The sequence below is a fragment of the Nestor notabilis genome, unplaced genomic scaffold, assembly GCF_000696875.1.
Source record: "Nestor notabilis isolate BGI_N333 unplaced genomic scaffold, ASM69687v1 scaffold16147, whole genome shotgun sequence".
NCBI classification, from domain to species: Eukaryota; Metazoa; Chordata; class Aves; order Psittaciformes; family Psittacidae; genus Nestor; species Nestor notabilis.
In genome coordinates this window covers 46370-66669 of record NW_009936206.1, presented here as the reverse complement: position 1 = coordinate 66669, position 20300 = coordinate 46370, and the positions used below count along the sequence as shown (strand labels likewise).

The window sequence follows — 20300 nt, the reverse complement described above, 5'->3', positions numbered from 1 at the left end:
TATATAGATAGATAGGAAGAGGAGTTTAAAGAATCTAGGAAAGACCTAAGTTGTCTTTTGCTACTGATGAAGTTAGAGATGACAGCAGTTAAAAAGTAAAAGCAGTGCTTTGTTTTGAAGATAGATATTTATTTAACCAAGGGCACTTCTATTTGTTTATTGCCAAAAGGAAAATTGCTCTGAAAGTGAAGGCTTGCTTATTTGAATCATGGTTTAGTGGTGGACTGGGCAGTGTTAGGTTTACGGTTGGACTCGATCTTAAAGGTCTTTTTCAACCTAAATGATTCTGAGTCTAGTTTGAATAGGAAGCACACTGGAATGGTGGATTTACAACTTCTAGCACCTGACAAATATACTTTGAAGTAGTAATTAGAAACATGTACTGTAAGTCATTTTTCCTGAAAGAAGAGGGAGAAATAATACTAAGAAAACCCAAACACAGGTTTTAACATCATACAAAACAGCAGAATCAGAAGTCATTATGTAACCTACTAATTGTTAGATAACAAATAAAACTAATGAGTCAGAATATTAAATTAAGTAGAAAGTCAGGTTTAAGGCTGAGTACATCAGCCCGCAAGAAAAACATCAACAGGAGCCATTTTTAACCTAGCTGGTAATATTTTTTGTGTTTATGAATATGAATGCTTCTCAGTTGCTTACTTGAGAAATTATAAGAGGTCATTCATGTGGAGGTAAGCTATGGTGACTTTACAAGTAGAATGGAGGGGTTTTTTGAACTGGAGGTCTAAAAAGCAAAGCATGGGATTTGAAACTAAATTTGAGTTTTGATTAGCTGTGATACCTCTCACCAAGCATAATTTTTTTCACACTGTGGGTAATACAACAGAGAATCAAGCTCCATTCATTTTTGTATGTCTGTATTTTCCCCCCACAATACTGTATTGGTGGAGGGGAACACACATAGTATCAAATGTTAAGTATTAGATCTCTCAATGAAAAGAACAGCTGTATTAAAAATGTGCAGTTTTATACATTTTTTTCACTACAAATGCACTCTTAGCAAGTGAAAATGCCACACTGATTGTTCTGCTTTCTTTCTGTACTACAATTTTTTTTCTAAATGGATTAACTTTCAAATACAGATTTTAAAAATTTATTTTTTTTTTAATCCAACCGGAAGTCTGATCTACACACAGAAAAATACATGCATAGGGATATACAAAAGCAGAAATCCTATTATACTTGTCTTTGGTTAGATTTTTTACATAACACTGCTACTTTTTTCATCTTATTGATGTCACTTAAATGTTGACATATATTAGCATACCAAAACCATACAGAGTATGTATTTCTCTTTATTGAGAAATCTTCTTTCATGATTATTTACTTAAGGATCATCTTCCTTTTGAAATGAAAGGTAATTGCAAATTTGCAGAGCATTTAAGCTACTTAATTTTGTAACTAGTTGGTACTGATGTAGCTAACTGGCTTTGATATTTGATAAGGTTAGTATTTGGTTTTTATTTTATTTGTTGGTGTAATCAATTTTGGGTGTCTGAGCACTATAAGAAATAAAGTCTTCTCTTCATGATAATCTGCAATTGAGAGGGGTGTAGCTTGGTTCAGGACTGTAACAATGTTGCTTATGTAGCCTTCCCCACTTCTTGGGGAGAAAAATAAGTCAGAGCTAAGGAAGTTTGTATCTCACCTGGCAAACAGCCCCAGATATATCTGCTTCTTTGGGTTTTTTTGGTTTGGTTTTGTTTATTTGTTGGGGGTTTTTTTAATTTATTCACCCTAGAAACACTTCATCTTTAAAAGCTGTTACTTGAGGTAGTGCCACAGGCAAGTTGCAAAGCCAAGTCTTTAAAAAAAATTCAACTTCAGGAGAAACAGTGGACAATTTTGTATTTGTTTTTCAGATAGCGTGGGCGACTTATGCCACTGAAGGGATGAAAGTATATTATTCAAGTGATCGAAAGGTGTATTATAAGCACAGTGCAAATGTGACATTAAGTTCAGATGTATAGTTGTCATGATTGTGGTGGGAAAGCTTCACGTCCTTCAAGAACTTTGTATTTTCTAAAATGTTTGGTGTTTTATACTGAATTAGAAATTGTCTTTTCTGAAAAACAACAATGCATTGATGGGTGTGTTACGGATTTGCACTGAAGAGGCAATATCTAATCACTGAATTGTCTCAAGCTGTGGCAAGTAATTCGTACTTTTAAAAGACTGAAGATGAATTCAGGCTCTGAAAATGATGGATTTGGACTCTAGATAAAATGGCTCTAGATAAAATGGCAGCAACCAGAGACGTACTCATTATGACAGAGATTTTTTTGAGTGTGTTCTTAATTGCAGACAGAGCTGAAGGGATTGCATCAAATCTTACTATGGTGCTAACCTTGTGCCATTGAATTCTCCTCCTAACACATGGTAAAACCAATGATGCAGGGGAAGATTTTGTGTGTCTTTCCTTCCTTCACAGTAAATCCAGCTCTAAAAAGGAGATACATCTTTGCCCCAAGCCTTAGCAAGAGTCTAAAGTGCATGCACTTTTGTAAGTCCCATCCATTTGGAGAAGGAACAGGGAGCTCTTGCCATTCTCACATCAGTAGCATTGTGGGGAAAATCTAAAAAGAGATGATGTGTCTGACATAAGAAGTCACTGCATACAGTTAAGGACTAGAATATTTTCTTGTAATATGTATTTTTCATGTGTATGTGTAAGATGCTGACCTGTTAATGAATGATGTCTGTGTGTCTGAAGAGAGAAGTTAGATTGACATTCCTGTGATAGCATTCCTTTACAGTTCTATTCTGACATTATTAGGATGATCACAAGAATTTGGCCCTTGGCAGAGAAAGGGGATGTTTTCACATTCAGTAAATATATTTGCCAATCAAATAATATCGATAGCGATTGAAGTACTGACAGTAAATGGATAATTACTTGTGATTATTTGGCAATAACTTAAAGTTTACCTGATGTTACCTAAAATTTACTCTGCTTGAAATAGAAGGTAACTAGTGAAGGGACTGTAGTGACAGAAGGGGTAATGGATTTAAACTTAAACAGGGGAAGTTCAGGTTAGATGTAAGGAAGAAGCTCTTTACTGTGGGAGTGGTGAGGCACAGAACAGGTTGCCCAAGGAAGTAGTAGGTGCTCCATCCCTGGCAGTGTTCAGGGCCAGGTTAGACAGAGCCTTGGATGACATGGTCTAGGGTGAGGCGTCCCTGCCCATGGCAGGGGGATTGGAACTAGATGATCTTGAGGTCAGTCCTTTCCAACCCAAACCATTCTATGATTCTGTGAATAAGTGTTCTGTGGAAATAAATACATAAAATGTGAAGCAGTTAAGCATAAATACCTTTGAGCACTGGTAAAGAAAGGATTCAAGTTGATGTTACAGTTGTTTATTTTGAGTTTTTGGAGGGCAATACATCAGTTAAGGCTGTGGATTAGATAAAGTTAAACACTACATGGTCTAGGTTGAGGCGTCCCTGCCCATGGCAGGGGGATTGGAACTAGATGATCTTGAGGTCAGTCCTTTCCAACCCAAACCATTCTATGATTCTGTGAATAAGTGTTCTGTGGAAATAAATACATAAAATGTGAAGCAGTTAAGCATAAATACCTTTGAGCACTGGTAAAGAAAGGATTCAAGTTGATGTTACAGTTGTTTCCTTTATTTTGAGTTTTTGGAGGGCAATACATCAGTTAAGGCTGTGGATTAGATAAAGTTAAACACTAGGACATTGTCTACATTGTTCCTATAAGCAAGGCATTTTCAATGCTGCTGTTCTATAGAGAAAGCACAGACTTCTTTTTTGTCAAACACTTAATTCCATTGTGGGCCATCTGAGTCAAGTGGAATGTTATTATTCACATCAAAGTCTTGGCATTTCGTTGTGACCAAAAAGGAAATCTAAATGTGACTAAAAAGGAAATCTAAATACGTAATATACAGCTTCTTGAAGAGGGCAGTCAAGGCTTTTTATGGAATACAAAAAAAGGTTTTTTTTATCTTAAGAACCAGGAAGATGAGAAAACTTACATTGGGACTTCAAATTCTGATGTTATGTCCAATGCATTTAATACTTAACCTAATCCTAAAGCTTGTTGAAGAAATTGAATGATTCTTCCAAATCTCTAGGTGATATTAATTACAAAAAGTCAATATTAAACGGTCAAGAACGAATATTGACATAGGCTAAGTATATTGCCTATGTTTTGTTTTCCTTATTTGAAACAAAAGCACTGAAACAGTTTCTCAGAGACAGTATTTGAAAGCATTTTTTGTTCTTGTATGTGTCCAGTCTTTCTGTTGGAGTAAATTTCATATTATATTTTGGTTTAAATGCTAAATTTAAGGGCTAGTTTTGTCCCTATCTTAGTAGAATGATCTGTGGGAAGTAATTGGTCATGACAAACTATCAATTTTTCACTTGAATAGTGCCTAAGAAATGACACCAAGGCTTAAAAATAACAACTTAGGAGAAGATTTAAATAACATACTTCACTGTAAATCATAGAAATATAAATGGTTGTTTAAAAAATAATTCCTATCACGTACTGGATGCTATATATATTTTCAGTGTGGCTACATAATGCAAGCATTTTGTGTTAGTAGTGAAATATGACATGCTAGCTATGCTGTTCATAAGCAGTTCTATATTTTTTATTTGTAAGTATCTTTTTTTGTGTGTTCTCCTTTGTATATGCTATATTCATTTTTAATATTAATAAAACTAGGCCTTAAAATATTCTTGACTGTTAATCTCTACAGTAATTTATTGGTTTTTTGTTACAATTTTCTAATAGTGTAACTCAGTTATTTGCTTTCTTACAAGTTAGAAAGCAGAATACCTGGTTTACCCTGCTGTCCTTGAAAAGCTGTAATATTTGCCTGCAGTATGCAAGTACAAGTGTTAAATATGTCAAACAAATTTTAAGATATGTGAAAGGAATACTTTATAATACAGGATATTGTATTTGGACTGGATTCATAACTGCTGTCTGTGTACAAACTAGTTTGACATAGCTGCTTAATACTTTGGGGCGAACAAAACCACTCAGCATATCACTTTAAATACGGATGCTAATACATCTGTTCAGTGCAAGAAGAAAAGAGTTGTTTTTGAAGTGAAATTAGACAATAGAGCCAATGTCATTTTTTATGCATGTGAATGTAGACTGCTTGAGGTTATTAGTTGAAACTGAGTAACCTTTCCAGGCTTTCATCTCTTTCTTTGCAAATTTGAATATGAAAAGCATATTCAAGTCAAAGACCATCACTTTAATGACATTTGGCAGTCATTTGATTTATTAGATTTTAGGGAAAAAAATTTCTTTTAAATATTTCATCATTCTATGCTAATCCCAGTAATATTGCCAGCTGAAGCCATGTACCTGTATTAGTGGAGACAGAATGGTGTGGAATTTTCTCTGTCATCCTAGTAAAATTTCCATGAATCTACTGAATAATAAAACAACCTTATTGAAATATTCAGATTTAGGTTTTTAGTTAAAGTATCTTAGGATACATAATAAAAGGAAATGTCTTTCGAAAGGAGGGGGTAAAATTACTTCATCAAATATTGAAAAGGCTTGACAGCAGTGGAAATGGTTCTATATGATGGATATTTTTACAAAAGGATACACCTGCTTTTCAGTTGTATTAGTTATGTAATTTGCTTGGAAAAATATAAGCTATCTCCATAATAAATTAGAATATTGACTTGCAGTTCTAATAGTGCATCTAGAAAGCTAATCTTTTTAATTTATTACTTCAAGTGATTTAAGTTTGCAATCCAAAATCATCAAAATATTTCCATATAGGGACAATATTTTAAACAGAGTTACAAACTTGAAAAGAAAACAAAGGAGTAAAAAAGTATTTTTGATATTTCTGAACTCTGTTGTGTTCTGTTTGCTCTTTGAAGAACCTCATTTTTGATTGCTCACTTATGTACTCCAATTCTGAAACCATAGTGGCTTTTCTTACTTTGACTTACAGTTACCTAGGGAAATATTTGTGACTCATTCTGTAGAGTCTGACATTCGCACTCAAGTACATAAAGCGTATTAAAATTTATCTGTACACAAATACTATAGACTTTGCCAAACAGTAGGAAACAATTTCATATGAGCAACAGGAATATGTCATTTTAGTTAAAGATATAAGAAAAGGCTCTCGTGAAGAACAGTTGGAATTTTAGCTCTATTATCATACTGTTAATTTTAAGTGTATATGATTTAACTAGAAAAGATCAGTATATGATATTGCAATCCATATAAATACAGTGTTACTTTACATGCCTAACTACTTTGTTACTTGATGGAGGTTTACTGAACTGTTTGTAGCATAGTCTGCAGTAGGCATTAACAAATCTCTTTAATTTGGAAAACTTTGGAACCTAATATTACTGAGACTATTTCAAGCAGTTATATGATCAAGATACAAATCACTCTGCTGTGTAGCTAAAAAAGCTTCACTTGTACGTGAAGATAACCTTAACCTAATCTTCTCCAGACGAGTATGTCTACTGCAAAAATATTCTCAATGCCAAATGTAAATCAGTATCTGTTGCAACCATATTCTTAACTACGAATCCTGGAGCTTTAGAATCCCGTTGTGTCTATATCAGAATCAATCAATGTTGATGAACAAAATAGCCAGTGTTTTACATGTATTGTATTGTGTTAATACTTCAAGAAGCACAAAATAATTTGTATTATGTTTGTGCTTTATTTTTCAATAGGCATCTGAAAAAATACGGATTGAAATTATATCACTCGGTTTTACTGAGCCACAAATTGCATCAGATGAAACAATACAGCAGCTGTTTGTAGAATGCAGATTATCCAATTTCCTTGCAGAGGAGACCCCACTGTCCCTTCGAAAACCTACAGGTGGTCGGAGGATTCACTATAACTATAGCAATGGTAAGTGTGATGTACTCCTGGGCAGGCTTGTTTCTTCTCTTAAATTCTATCTTATGAAAAAGCCTGCCAGTAAAGCCTCCTTCCTCTAGATAATATAGCTACCTTTATCTGTATACCAACTGTATGTGTCTGTTTCCCAAATATTTTGGGAAATATTAAAGATGGTTTTTAAGAAATGAATGGAATTATCAATTATAAAATGCATGATTGAAGTAGGCTTCTGTATGAAATGGTAACATTACAATATATTTAAATATGCTGCTAGCACATGAATTTTACTATTAGGCTATATGTAACTAAAATTTATGTGTTCTTATTAAAAGAACATCTCTGTTAGTACGTGATGATACAGCAAAATAAAAACATTACATGTAACCGTCTAAAACTTAAACACAGTTACAAAGAGAAAATACGTAGTTGGACTTGATCATCACTTGGGAATACTCAGTGTTCCTTTAATAAGAACTTTTTGAAATAGGAAATTATTCAGCCATGTTTAATACTACCACATTGATATTTACTTCATAAGCCTTAATCCTGCATGTTCCATTTGCTATTCTCTAATAAATGAACACTCTTTATGTCAATACACAAAGTAATTTACACTAATAGCATACACAGAACTATTGGGATAATTGATAATTCTCATTACTTATTTTCCCAGCTATTTCATAGTATTTCAATTATTCATTAACTTTTTTTCCCCTGTTAAAGTCTGATACATTTAAGATTCAGTCTGAGTGCTTCATGTTGTCTTGAACTTCCAAGTATTGCATTTTTAGCCAACAATATCCTGGAGCAGGTGAATCAGTTTGCTGTTTGTGACACACTGTTAATACAGATATTCAAACTAAGCATTCTGTAAAAACAATTTTGCAAAACTGGTGTCACAGTCAGATCTTTAAAATTGCTACCATCTAGAAACCTCATTTTAGAAGACTTACCAAAGACCTTACTCATTTGTATCTTCATAATACTCATAAACTGTTGGATTACCCCATAGTTGAAGACTGAAATCCCTCATAGATGTCACATAAACGATCTTTATAGCAGGACTGCCCATTTGAGGCAGAATACAGAGGAGAGGGCACAGTGTGTTAACTTCTGTGACTCTGAGAAAGGCAATAATCTTTGTAAAGCTTTAGGAAAAAAACAGAACAAAACAAAACAAACCCATGAAAACTAACAGCCCTGCAAACTCTTCCATTCGATAAGGCTTACTTCTATTCAAACAAATGGGATTTCTGGCATCATGTACTAAATGAGATAGCAGATAAATTAAGAGCTTTTTTTATGAGCTGAACAATATTTATCCTGTTAGCTGCTGTGAGCACTTTTCCAAGTGTTCTTGATAGGCAGACATAATTGAAATAGTTTTTTTTAAACCTCATTGAAATAATACCATAAGCCAATAAAAGCTGTTTATCAATTTTAATTTCTCTTGCTTTCTCAATTTCTGTAGCTTTGAATATAAGAAGCATTCAGGAGGTATAAAAATTGTCTCACAATATTCTGATTCTTCTGTATATTGGTTATGGTCTAAGCATAACGTTAGATTTAAGTACTGACTTTGCCAAGCTAAACTAGCAAAATGCAGCAAAGTTATGATGAATAAAGAATGAAATTACCAACTCTAAAAATAATTATGAAACTTAAATATATTTCAAGCTGTGATATTTGAAAATAGTACTGTGCTTTGTAGACACTGTAATTCATAAGGCTTTCCAATCTGGTAGTGCTGTATCATATTATTTCCATTAATCATAACCTGGCTTCGTACCTTTGATTTTCTTTTTGCTGCTTAAGTATTGAGTATAGAACTGTTTAAAACATCCTAACAAATCAAAATCAAAAGGTGTTTTTGGTCTTAATTGCTTCAGGACTGTATTCTTCAGCATAAAACTAATGTGGATGTTGTTTGCGAAGTTTTGCTTAGGTAATTGGTCATCTAACTTCTACTCAAGATTAGCTTTGCATAAAACAGGAGAAAAAACCTAATGAGTCTGCTTTTTGATAATGTCAGTTGGAAAGCCAGTAAGATAATAGTAATGAAACTTGCATGTATGTTTACATAATTTTACTGCATCTCTTATTCATGTCTAATTAGATTTGGGTATGTTGAATATTTGAGGTTAATTGAATATTATCTTTAATAAAAATGAGATTTGCATGGGTAGAAGGAAATTTACTTTGAGCTTAGAAGGAAGCTAATAGTCTTCTAGATTTTTGCATGGAGAGAATCAGGGTAAGTGCATAAGTAATCTAAAAAGTTGTTAATTCTTATAAATAAAACATTTTATATTATCTGTAACTGGAATAGCTTGACTGTTTTAAGGACATCTTAACTGATACAGAAGGCTCCCGACTGGTTGCTTAAAAAATATTCCAAGTTTTTCCATACCTTTTACACATTCTTTGTTGTCATTGCCTGACAGGTAGGATCCCAGAAGATTAATGGAATCTTGTTGAAAAACAATATAGTAGAGCTCCTTTGACCAGGACATACAAGATCATATGAATTTCTCTTTTCACAAGTGGTTACAGTGTGTAACTTGACATTAATCTTTTATTTTGACTATGACTTTTTGACTAGGAATGGTTAGAACATAATTTTCTTTTTTCCAAGGTCTTGGAACAGAAATTTCAAGGGGAGGTCTATACACTGATTTCTCACATTATATCTACTGGTGGCTGCACTGACTGAAAAGAGGAGCTGTTGTATTCATTAGTGGTGGAACGAGTTGTTAGAATATCCAAGAATGCTCCCAAACAGTCCCATAAATTCAAAGAAAACTGGAACTTGCCAAATTGTGCTCACACCATGACTCTGTCCTATAATTTGATGAAAAGGAAGGATTCTGATTTTTTTATGAGGTTTGTTTAGGTGTTGTTGGTTTTGACGAGAGAGTGTGTTACAGATCATAGTAAGCAATGAATTAATATTTTAACTGCTTAATGCAGTTTAAATTTTGTGCCAGACATTATTTATTTCCAGTCATGTAACAATGTATGCTTTAAAGTGAATATGATGGCAGTTTTACTGTCAGAAAAACAAAAAGCCATGTTGCTCCAAGCAAATAAAGCCCAATCTCCCTCATGTATCTATTGATATTTTACTCTCAATTCCAGTAAAATAAACGTTTTTCTTGTCAGAACCACAATTACTTAAATTTCAAAGGTAAGGTGAGTTCATAACTGCTGTTAGCAAAAAGCATTCGTATTTTGTTAAATATGAAGACTTAACTGTGAAAATGCTGAGATGGCAAGAAAGTTACTAGAAAGTAAGCTTGATAAAGGTCTGAAATGTGTCTTTATACTGTATACAATGGTTCTAGAGAAGAGGGAGCAGAAGTAGAAGAAAGATTTACAGAATTCTGCATAGATTTTACATGACATTTAATCTTAAAACTTTCACTCTTGAGTGAACAGTTGATTATTTGAACAACTTGAAGTACACGTGTAAGTACACCAAAGGAAGAGGAGGTGGAGGAAAGATGATGGGGTGTATTTATTTACTTTTTTTTTTTTTTAATTAAAAATAAACTTCTGAAGATCCATATTCTAAAAGGTGGCTTTCTCAGTATAACTCAAATGAAAATGGTTTAAAAATGGTTTATTCTTTAGAACAAATTTTAAAATTACAAATTTAGGTGCAAGCTGTCACAAGTTAATGTTGAGTTATTTTTGCAGTTAACTGGATAGCAATATGTGATGTTCCATGCCTTGGAGCAAAGTTATAATTCTAAGTTCAGGCAGTACTAAAGGGTGATACGAAGGCATATTATTCATCACGATCTAAAAATGTATTTTCACTCTGGTTAATCATTTTCCCCAGACTTGAGTGGGCTTTTTGTGTTGAATATTTTACTTGCTAGTCTGAATTTTTCCACTGAATGAAGTCAGTTCAAACTCTTTTCATTTGTAAATAATTTCCATTAAAAATTGTTTTAGATACAGAATTAGTAAACTTAGGAAATTCCATTTGGGATGCTTATGGGGAAGTGAAGAATCTGTTGATGTGGCAGCTCCTTTGAAGTTCTTTGGCTGTCCATCTGTCTCCCTGCTGCCTTCCCATCACTTCCTGTGGTGGCCCCAGGAGCACTTGGCCATAAGAGTAGCACATGTGAAAAGTCATCCACATGCCCAGAAGAATAGCAGATGGCAGTAACAGCTTCTTTTAACCTAAGAAAGTAAAAATATTGTGGGTGGAAAGTAAAGATTCCAAGATAGAGCAACAGTGCTTTGCTTTCTCTTAGTAGAGAAAAAGATGTTAAATGGCAGATTTCTTTGACTGAGTCATTCAGATTCCAACTGTACTGGCTGTTTTCTGAAAGTAACTGATTTCTAATAGTGATTCTCCTGGCCAGCTAAGAACTGAGGAGCAGCTTTAGAGAAAACTGGAGAGACAGTAGTTTGGAAGGTGTGCTTCCCAGAAGGACTTTTTCTAAGGGTATATCCCTCAATAAATCCCTCTGCAAGGAATTAATCTGAACCTTCTTATCTCTCCTGTATTCAAATACTTTCTGCTACTTGGTAGTTTATAATTTTTGTTCATAAAAATGAGGGGGGTTTGGACAGTAGAAGACAGTATGAAATATATTAAAGGTTTCTGTCAGCACAGTGGGAAAGGGAAATCTTAATGTGACATGGAGAGTGAAAAAGATCATATGTAAGTACAGTGGCAGAGTAACTAGAGGAGAATGAATATTAAAGATGTGGGAATTTAAAGTCACACAAATTTCTAGGTCCTCCTCCTGCCCTAATAAACAAATGGGAAATGTTCCCAAGAGCCGTTTGTTTCTCAGAGGGATGTATTCATTCTAGTTCTGTCCTAGCAAAAATTTTTCAGCTGCGTTTCTTACTTCAAAAACAAAGTAATTCCTTTAACACTGGTTTTCAATGTTTGCATCCTGATTATTTTTTTATAATCTTTCACAGTAGTTTACTGATACTTGTAGGCTGATACCATTTGCAAGAAAGCAAGCTACTTTCTTAATATAAGATGACCAAAAGCTTCTTAAAGAATTTTCTAAAACCCTGTTTCTTATTCTTTTACTGTTTTTCCAAACCAAGGCTATCTTTCACTGTAGGTCATAGTAATGCTACAAGAATTAAAAGCTGGTCCTTGTGTTTGTATTTTAATTTAAAACAATAAAAGGCTTTTGGAGCACTCACACTCCCCAGGCTGTGGATTTTCTCCAGTCCATTGGTCTAGATGTTTCTTTTATTGAAGTACTGTGGCAGGAAAGGAGGATTAAATTACTGAGGCTGTCAAAAAGGACAAGCACTCTGCCATACATTATCATTATCACTAGCTTCCTTAGTGGAAAAAAATGTAGTAAATCACTTCAAATACAAAGCAGTAAAGACCACTGGCTTTTAAAATCATGACTGCTATTGCCATTAACAGAAAATGACAGCTATGTGCCATGCTTAGGTGCTGCTTGTATCTTTTTTGACAGTGTGCACGTAAACCTGCCAGTGACACGCCATAAGATCACATGACCTTTCAAATTTGATTCTAATATTGTTGCTTTTCCTTAGGAAAGACAAGGGAAAGAAATGTTTATTTTTCTTTGTTCTTTTCTTCATGCTTTTTATTCTAAAAGATGAAAACCAATTGATACCTAATTATATGAATTCCAATTTGCTTTACAGTGATATATGTGGATAAGGCAAATAATTGGGCAAGAAGAGAGTATCTCAAGTCTATGTTTCTAAAGCCAGATCTACATACTGACAGGTACATATATAATGCTGAAAAACTCTATTAAAAGTCTTTGTAAATAATGCTTATGGTTCGCATTGTTGTTTGACTTTATTGAGGAGGTATCTCTGAGAAGTTAATACATAACTAACTAACTAGGGAAAATTTTGTTTCAGCTGAGAATGATATCTACATTTAATATGGCAATTGATCTACATTTTTCCTTGGGTGGGTTTGTGTGGCATGGAATATTGCAACCTCTCTTAATGCTTAATGTTTTAATCTTTTAATGCCATGTTTTTATTTAGATTTTTGGGTTTGTTGATTTTTGGTTTATTTTTGTGTGGGGGTTTTTTTTTTTTTTTTACAACCTCATTTTGCAAAAGAGAGTATTCTGTCAGTGTTCTATCAATAATGCATTTGAAAAGCATAAACCTGCCTGATGATAGAGTAATGCATCTATTGTTTTGTGAATTCAGAGTGCTGAAAGGAATGTAAAAGCTTCAGAAAGTGTTCATGGGCCTTAGGATTTCCAAAAACATGGATGGATGGATGGATGGATGGATGGATGGATGGAGCAGACAGCTGTTATATATATGTAGATATGAGAAAGAGTTCAAGTTTATGATAATAAATTTGTTCTTACTCAAATTTTTTGAGGTAGTATACACATTACTTTGAGAGAATGGATGACAGCCTTTGATTCTGTTTCCACTTTAAGGTTAATCTGCATTAACATGGAACAATTATTAATTTAAAGATTAATTTAATTTGCAGAGAAGTGGAGTACTTGCTGATTGTATTTGAAATGTAGGAGTTACTTGTTATCTTTTAAATATGTATTCACAAATCGCAAATTCTCTCTGCAGTAAGAAGGAGAGTGATCTCCATTCCATTTTCCTTCTAGAGCTGAGTTTCATGTGTTGGACAGAAAACAGGTTTTACTGGAATGTAACAGGGAACACCATGAAAGGATTACTTGTTGGGATGAAAATATCATACCAAAACATTTGTAGGTGTTTGGAGATTTAAAAACAAATGAACAAACAAGAAAAACAAACAAAAAAACAAAACAAAACAAACCAGTCTTAATAAGCAAGCAGAAGACTTATTTTACCATATGGATTAGGAAAGTGGGTAACATGTTCAACTAAGAATTTATCAACAACAGACGACAAAATACTTTCTTTCAAAGGGATAATCCAATGAAGGAAAACAGCTCATGTGTGGGCTGCACTTGACCTGTAAGTACTTAGGTACCTATGCTAAATGTTTAACAAACCTAAGGTAAAAATAAGCTAAAATATTCATCTGTTGCATGTGCCATCATGGTTCTGTCCTGTGTTACTAGGTACTTTGTCTTCTGTATTAATTGCTGCGTCTAGTTTGGTCTGTGGTAGAATTTGAATTCCAGGTTGGCTAAATAGCAAGGCAGGAAGTTCATCAGTAGTCCAGTTCCACACTTCATCCTAGCAAGGGGACCACCAAGAAACAAATTATACAGAAAGTTTCTGCCTATCCACCAAATGTTTTCAACTGTATGCATTTTCAACCTGGCCCAGTTGTATCTTTAACACATGTTTTCTATCACAAGCTTTACAAACTAATATCAGAGCTTTTTCAGCTGAAACAGGAACTGAACTAAACTAATGCTTTAAAGCTCAGGAAACCAGATTATCAAGGATATAAATATCATTTAAAATTGCCTGCACATGGCTTAGCCTGACACTTTATTGGCGTTTGTGCTATGCCAGATTATAGGAGCATAGATAGTGTATTACATATATTAAGTAGTGTATAATTTTTCAGGTGAATTTTCTCCCTGTCACAATAAATATTGTTAGAAATGATACTCATGATGACTAGGTCCGTATCACAACAAAAATAAATATATACATTGTGTGTTATTTTTGTCTTTGAAAAAGAGAGTAACTTCAGTGAATGTCCCTTGAAAAAGATAAATATTCTCAGGTGTTAAAAGAGATTTTAATAGGATACATAAAATTACTGCTAAGTCAAAATTGCAACTACAGCCTAATCTTATAGTGGAAACAGGAGCCAACTTGACCCTGAAAATGATGCATTTCACAGCTTTATACTCTTTTTGTTTATACTTTCAAATAAATATATGTAGATTGAAACAGCAATTACATGGGGAAGTATGTCTATTTCAGGGAATCATGAATCATTTAGGCTGTAAAAGACCTTTAAGATCAAGTCCAACAGTTAACTCAGCACTGCCAAGTCCACACCTAGACCATGTCCCTAAGTGCCACATCTACATGTCTTTTAAAAACCTCCAGGGATGAGGATTTCACCACTTCCCTGGGCAGTCTGTTCCAGTGCTTGATGAAGAATTTTTTCCTAATATCCAATCTAATATTTGTAGGGAGTGGGATTTCCTGTTCATTAAAAGATAAGATTTTAAAACAAAGTTTACTTTTCTCTTTTTTCAATTTTTTTTTTTTTGACATGGAATCATTGCAAGTCTTGATTTGGGTTCTACATATGAATAAATGGCTTTAGTAGCAGAAAATCCATAAATACTCAGTATCCAAAAAAAAAAAAAAAAAAAAAGCTTCTAAATGGAATGATGTAACAACTAAAATATATGAGCAAAAGCTAGTAGACTGGGAAGACTGTTTGAAATCCTATTTAGATTAGTAATTACTGCATAACACAAAGATGGCTCTTCTTGTTTTGGTTTTTTTTTTTTGTCTTTACATTTTTGTAAAGCATTTTTGTCCTTATGTTTTCAGACAGGCAATGTCTCTATCATTAATATGGAAATATTTTAAGAACACTTCCTCCTTATAGCTGTTTTGTATGACATGGGTGGCCTTTATTTTTGTTATCTTTTATTCCTCATCCTGTCTGTATTCGACTATTGCCTTTCAACATTTTAAGAGTGTGGAAATTTGGATTGTATAGAGAAACTTACCTGATTCCTCGTGCCAGACTGTGCTCGCAGCGCTTGCAGGCCTGGAGGTAGAGTGTGTGCTCTTCAGACATGGGTCAAAAGAGACATATGTGAGGAATGGACGAATCCATTCTCCAAACAGTCACCCTGCTGTGATAACAAGAGTGAACAGGTTTATGCAAGAGGTTTCCAGGCTGATCCTGACAGGTGCATCATTTCTTGGTAGGAAATGATTGTTATTCCAAGAAACTGACTACGTGAAGTCATTGTTCTCCAAAGCAGCAAAATCTGTGCATCTGTGTTAGGGGAGTATAGAGCCTGTGTACACCGCTAGCTTCATATTAATATACTATATTAACACACAAGGTTTTCTCCTTGCTGCTTAAATGACTATTCTTCAGAATAAAGAATTAAAATCAAATTTGCCTATATCACAGCTTCTGTCCAGGCACTCTACCTGCTGGTGATAATACCTCTAAGAGTTATCATAACAACAACAAATTATTTGTCCAGGATCTTCTGCTTCATTATAAAGCACATCTTAAGCTTAAAGAAATGATTATTCTTCTTTTACTTTTCTTTTGGCCCTTTACTGACAGACAAGTTTCATTTAATTCTCTGGCCTTTCTTGCAGTTGCTAGCAAGTGTCTTTCCACACAATACTTTTACAGGATGTCAAGATTTCTTCTTACTAAGTCAATAGGCATGGGATTCCTGCAAGGAAGTGAGTGCTGATAGCTGGGTTATAGAAAAAAACTGTAGAAATAAGCTAGAGAGAAAGTTTAGGATCCTAGAGAGACATATGGGAGAGGAACACTATACATAGCTTTATTTATTTCAGAAATCGTAGTATTTTTGCTGTTCCAACTTCCATCAAAGTTTACTACATAGGTAAGGCAGTGCTAGGGTAAGATGGAACACTAGCTGCACGTTCTGTGGTGAATGAAGAAGAGTGAGGAGTGTGTTCATGGGCAGTTGTTCCAAGGCAATGTAAACTGACATTTAGCCACTTCAACCTGAAAACAAAATTCATGCAGTTTTTGGCAGATGAAGAAAACAAGTTAAAGCATACTGAATATCATATTTAAATATTTTCTAAACTTAAAGCAGTTGTAATATTTTTTTTAAATTACAAAAGTGACAGTGATGGTGGTAGCATTCTTGCAGTCTACTAGTTGGAGTATTCCCATGGGATGCAGAGTTCAAATCTCCCTCCTGATTAGCAACAAAGATTTAATCCACTATAATGATCTTTTAGGCGTATTGGAACTATGAGGTGTTAAAGAGTGCAGATCTTTTGATCTGTTTTGTTGAAGTCTGCTCTATTCACATAAAACACTTGCATGTGATCTGAACGAGAAAGGGCAGCAGTATGAACGCCTCTCCACTTTGGCTGTAAGAGATTGTCCCCAATGTTACTAGGCCTGCTTTTAGTTTATAATTTAGTGAAAATTTAGTGGTTGGTACCCTTAAGTAATAAAAATTAATCCAGCACTAATCTCCCCCTCTTCTATCACTGTCTTAACCACTAAGCTAGTTTCTCCAATGGATTTGATTTAAATTGACACTGAATCCTAACAAAACAGATCTGTAGCAAATACCTAACAGTTTTGTTATTATTCTTCCAATTTTTAATTTCTTTTTATTTCCTTTAATGTTCATCCTACACATCTAAGTATTTCTTTCATTTTGACTGAGTTCTGGAAGCTTTGCGGCTCTGCCAGAATCTTTAAGTTAGATCCATAGTACTCAATCAAGCCACCTGCTGTTGGAAATACCTATAATTTTTCTTTTTTCCTCCAAAATTTTTTTCAGACACATATTTTCAATATGCGTCTGGTTTTACTGACAAACAAGTATTTATGTCTGTATTTTCTAGAAAAATATTTGTTAGTAAGTGCCAAGCACAAAAATAAACTATTATAAAAGAGTATTGCCGTTGTTATGTTTAAAGTCTTCTAGGAAGGTTTGATTATATTTTGTCTAAGATTTCCTTTCCTGTAGACTTGGATTTTACACAATCTGATTGTTACTTATTTGAAATTATGCTTCTTGTAATATTTTTAGGCTGTAACGCTCACAAGCATTCACAATTTAAACAACATTGCCAAGGCAGACCAAAAAAGTACTTAGCTCTGAATTCCTGTCATTTTGTCAGTCTTGGACTTTTTGGCCCCAACACAAGCCACTAACTCAAGGCAGCTCCAGCAAAACACTGGAATTAAGTGTTTAAAAGAAAAGCCATTCTTGGATGCAATAACTGTAATTTAAGTTCTCAAAGGAAGTGTGAGTATTTTGTATAGTTGTTGGGCTTCATATGTTTAGGATGGACAAACAGGCTGTGTTTAGACAGCACGGTAAATGCTCAAAGGCCTTTGTGTCCAGGCTGTACTCACGAGGAGTTTTGGATGTGTACAATAGGAAAAGAATAACGATAAAATCTGAGATGGAACAAGTGCAGGAGAAATTGCTGTGCAAGGTCCAACTTTAAATAATGAATGTATGAGATAACTTTAGAAAGACAGTATTTTGTAAGAACTGCCTTTAGGTTCCTGTAATTTTCTGGAATGCGTTCTTGGCTAGAATATGCTCTCTTAAGTATCTAAATGAGGTGTGAAAATTCTCTAACTTTCTGCTAAATATTTTATATGTGGTGTTTGGAAATACTTGCTTCATTGAATATTGCTAGAATTTCTGGTATCAGGAAAATGTTTGATATGGTTTGTCTTTCTTAAATATTTATCTCATGTCTCCCACACCACTTAGTGTAAAGCCAAGAAAACGCATGGCTTAAAATTTACTAAGGCTAGATATAAATTATCAAGTGGTGCAGACCAGAGACTCTAGCACAAATCACTTATTGCTAATAGTCTGATATTCACAGTACATACCTTTTTAGGATGATTTTGAGAATTCATTATACTAGTTGATTCTACTGACTGTTGCTGTGGAGTGCTTTAGAGGTAGGTACACCTGGAGCACATCTTCACTTTAGTTTAGTCCAGTCCAACAGGAATCCAATTAATATGTTCCAAGACTATTATGCAAATAAAGCACCGTAAGTGGGGACAGCTAAGGACTTTTACTTCATAAATATGCTTCACATGACAGCTGAAATAATCCAACAGGTTTGTCTTATGTGGCCTGACTGAATTAATGTAGTTGAACTTTTTAAACAAGTTTATGGTATTCAAAGGTTTTACCAACAAAATGGAATTGCATTTAATCTAAACCTTTCATTATTGCTTATGAATTGTTTTTTTCCTTCACATAAGATAATTTGCCAGGTATGGTCAACACAGTAAAAATACACAAACAAAAAAATCACCCCACCAACAACAAAAGAAAAAAAGCTCATAAAAAACCAGCCCTGTCTATATTTTTAGATATTTTATATAAATGAGCTTTACTACAGAAGCCTCAAAGTACATAGATACAATCTTGATTTTTACTGGTGGGGTGTAATATAAAGAAATTAAGTGACTTGAACAGTTCATTCAGCAGCTGAGCTAAACAAACATTCAAGTTTCAAATGTGGAAAAGTCTTAAATCCTTAGAACATTCTTCTGCCTGTTACTGCTGTATGTAGGAGAATTGTACCACAGGGTGCTGGGGTGATGGGAGAAAAATGGAGCAATTCTATAAGCTTCCAGATCTGAGGTTGCAACCTCTCTGTACTTCTAGTACTACTAATTAATGCTAAAGGAGGAAAGATTTAAAAGAAAGGGTCTCAGACTGTTCTTGTCATGGAAAATGTTGGATATAATTGATAAAGAGTTTTGTTTTGTGCTTAAGTGGTAAAATAGAGCGTGTTCTTCACTTTTTTCCTGCCCCCCCTGTATTTAGAGTTAAACTTTTTTTTTTTTTTTGTGCTTAGCCTGCAGTTTACAGTGGTCAGTGACCCCCCAGATGATGAAGAGGATCTTGAATGTGAAGATATTGGTTTCGCTTATGTCAGTTTGAGAAAGATACTCCAGGAGCAAAGAGATATCATTGAGCAAGATATTGATGGTAAGTTTTAGAGCTTACTATCTTGTAACTTTTTGTAACCTAAAAATTATTTGTTGAGTTTCTGCTTATCTCTGCAAGCTTTACTGTGCAAGTGTAAACGTGTTTCACATTGTCTCAATAAGAAATTCATTAATATTAACTAATGGCTTCCACATTTGTCTGCAAAAGTCTGCAAAAACTGTGTGCTATCGTTATTCCTTAAAATCTGTTTAAAAAATAAAAAACAACTCAAACAGCATTCCCAGCTCATAGTAATAAGTTAATGAAACCTAAGAACTTTAAGAGCATTTCCACTTACTATAATTCTCTATTTTGTGCAACACATTTCATACTAGTAAGACTATATGGTTCATTATTAAAAATTATGTCAGTAATTCAGTATTGCTAGTATCATAACCCCCACATTACCTCAAGCTTGTGTCCTCCATATGAAACCTGAGTTGAGACGGTATGAGATAGTGGTGGCTTTGATTAGGTATCAGTTTAAACATTCTTCTGTAACAGACCATGACCAAACTTTCACTGTGGCTCTTTAGAGCAAGGTGAGATGAGTAGGAGGTGTGGAATGTTTCTTTTCTTGGATCTTACAACATCATGTTTATAACAGTGAGAATAAGACTTAAGAAGGTTACTCTGTCCTTTCAGAGACAGTGAAGGAAAATATTCTCCTTGCTCAGAATTTCCTGTTCCCCGTAGTAGCAGGGACATGGTAATCAGTTGTCAGGTGTGCATTTTTCTCCTTACGT

The 20300-nt window shown here is 34.2% G+C and overlaps 1 protein-coding gene across 1 annotated transcript in view; it reads left to right on the top strand.

Annotated features, from left to right (window-relative positions):
- Positions 1-6732: 6732 nt before the first annotated feature.
- Positions 6733-20300, top strand: part of LOC104408577 (protein fantom-like) — a gene marked incomplete at its 5' end in the record, with an annotated part of 16410 nt that continues 2842 nt past the window's right edge. The window contains 3 exons of the mRNA XM_010018227.1: positions 6733-6916; positions 12575-12659; positions 19421-19554. Of these exons, the coding sequence (XP_010016529.1) occupies positions 6733-6916; positions 12575-12659; positions 19421-19554 (403 nt within the window). The remainder of the gene's footprint in view (positions 6917-12574; positions 12660-19420; positions 19555-20300) is intronic.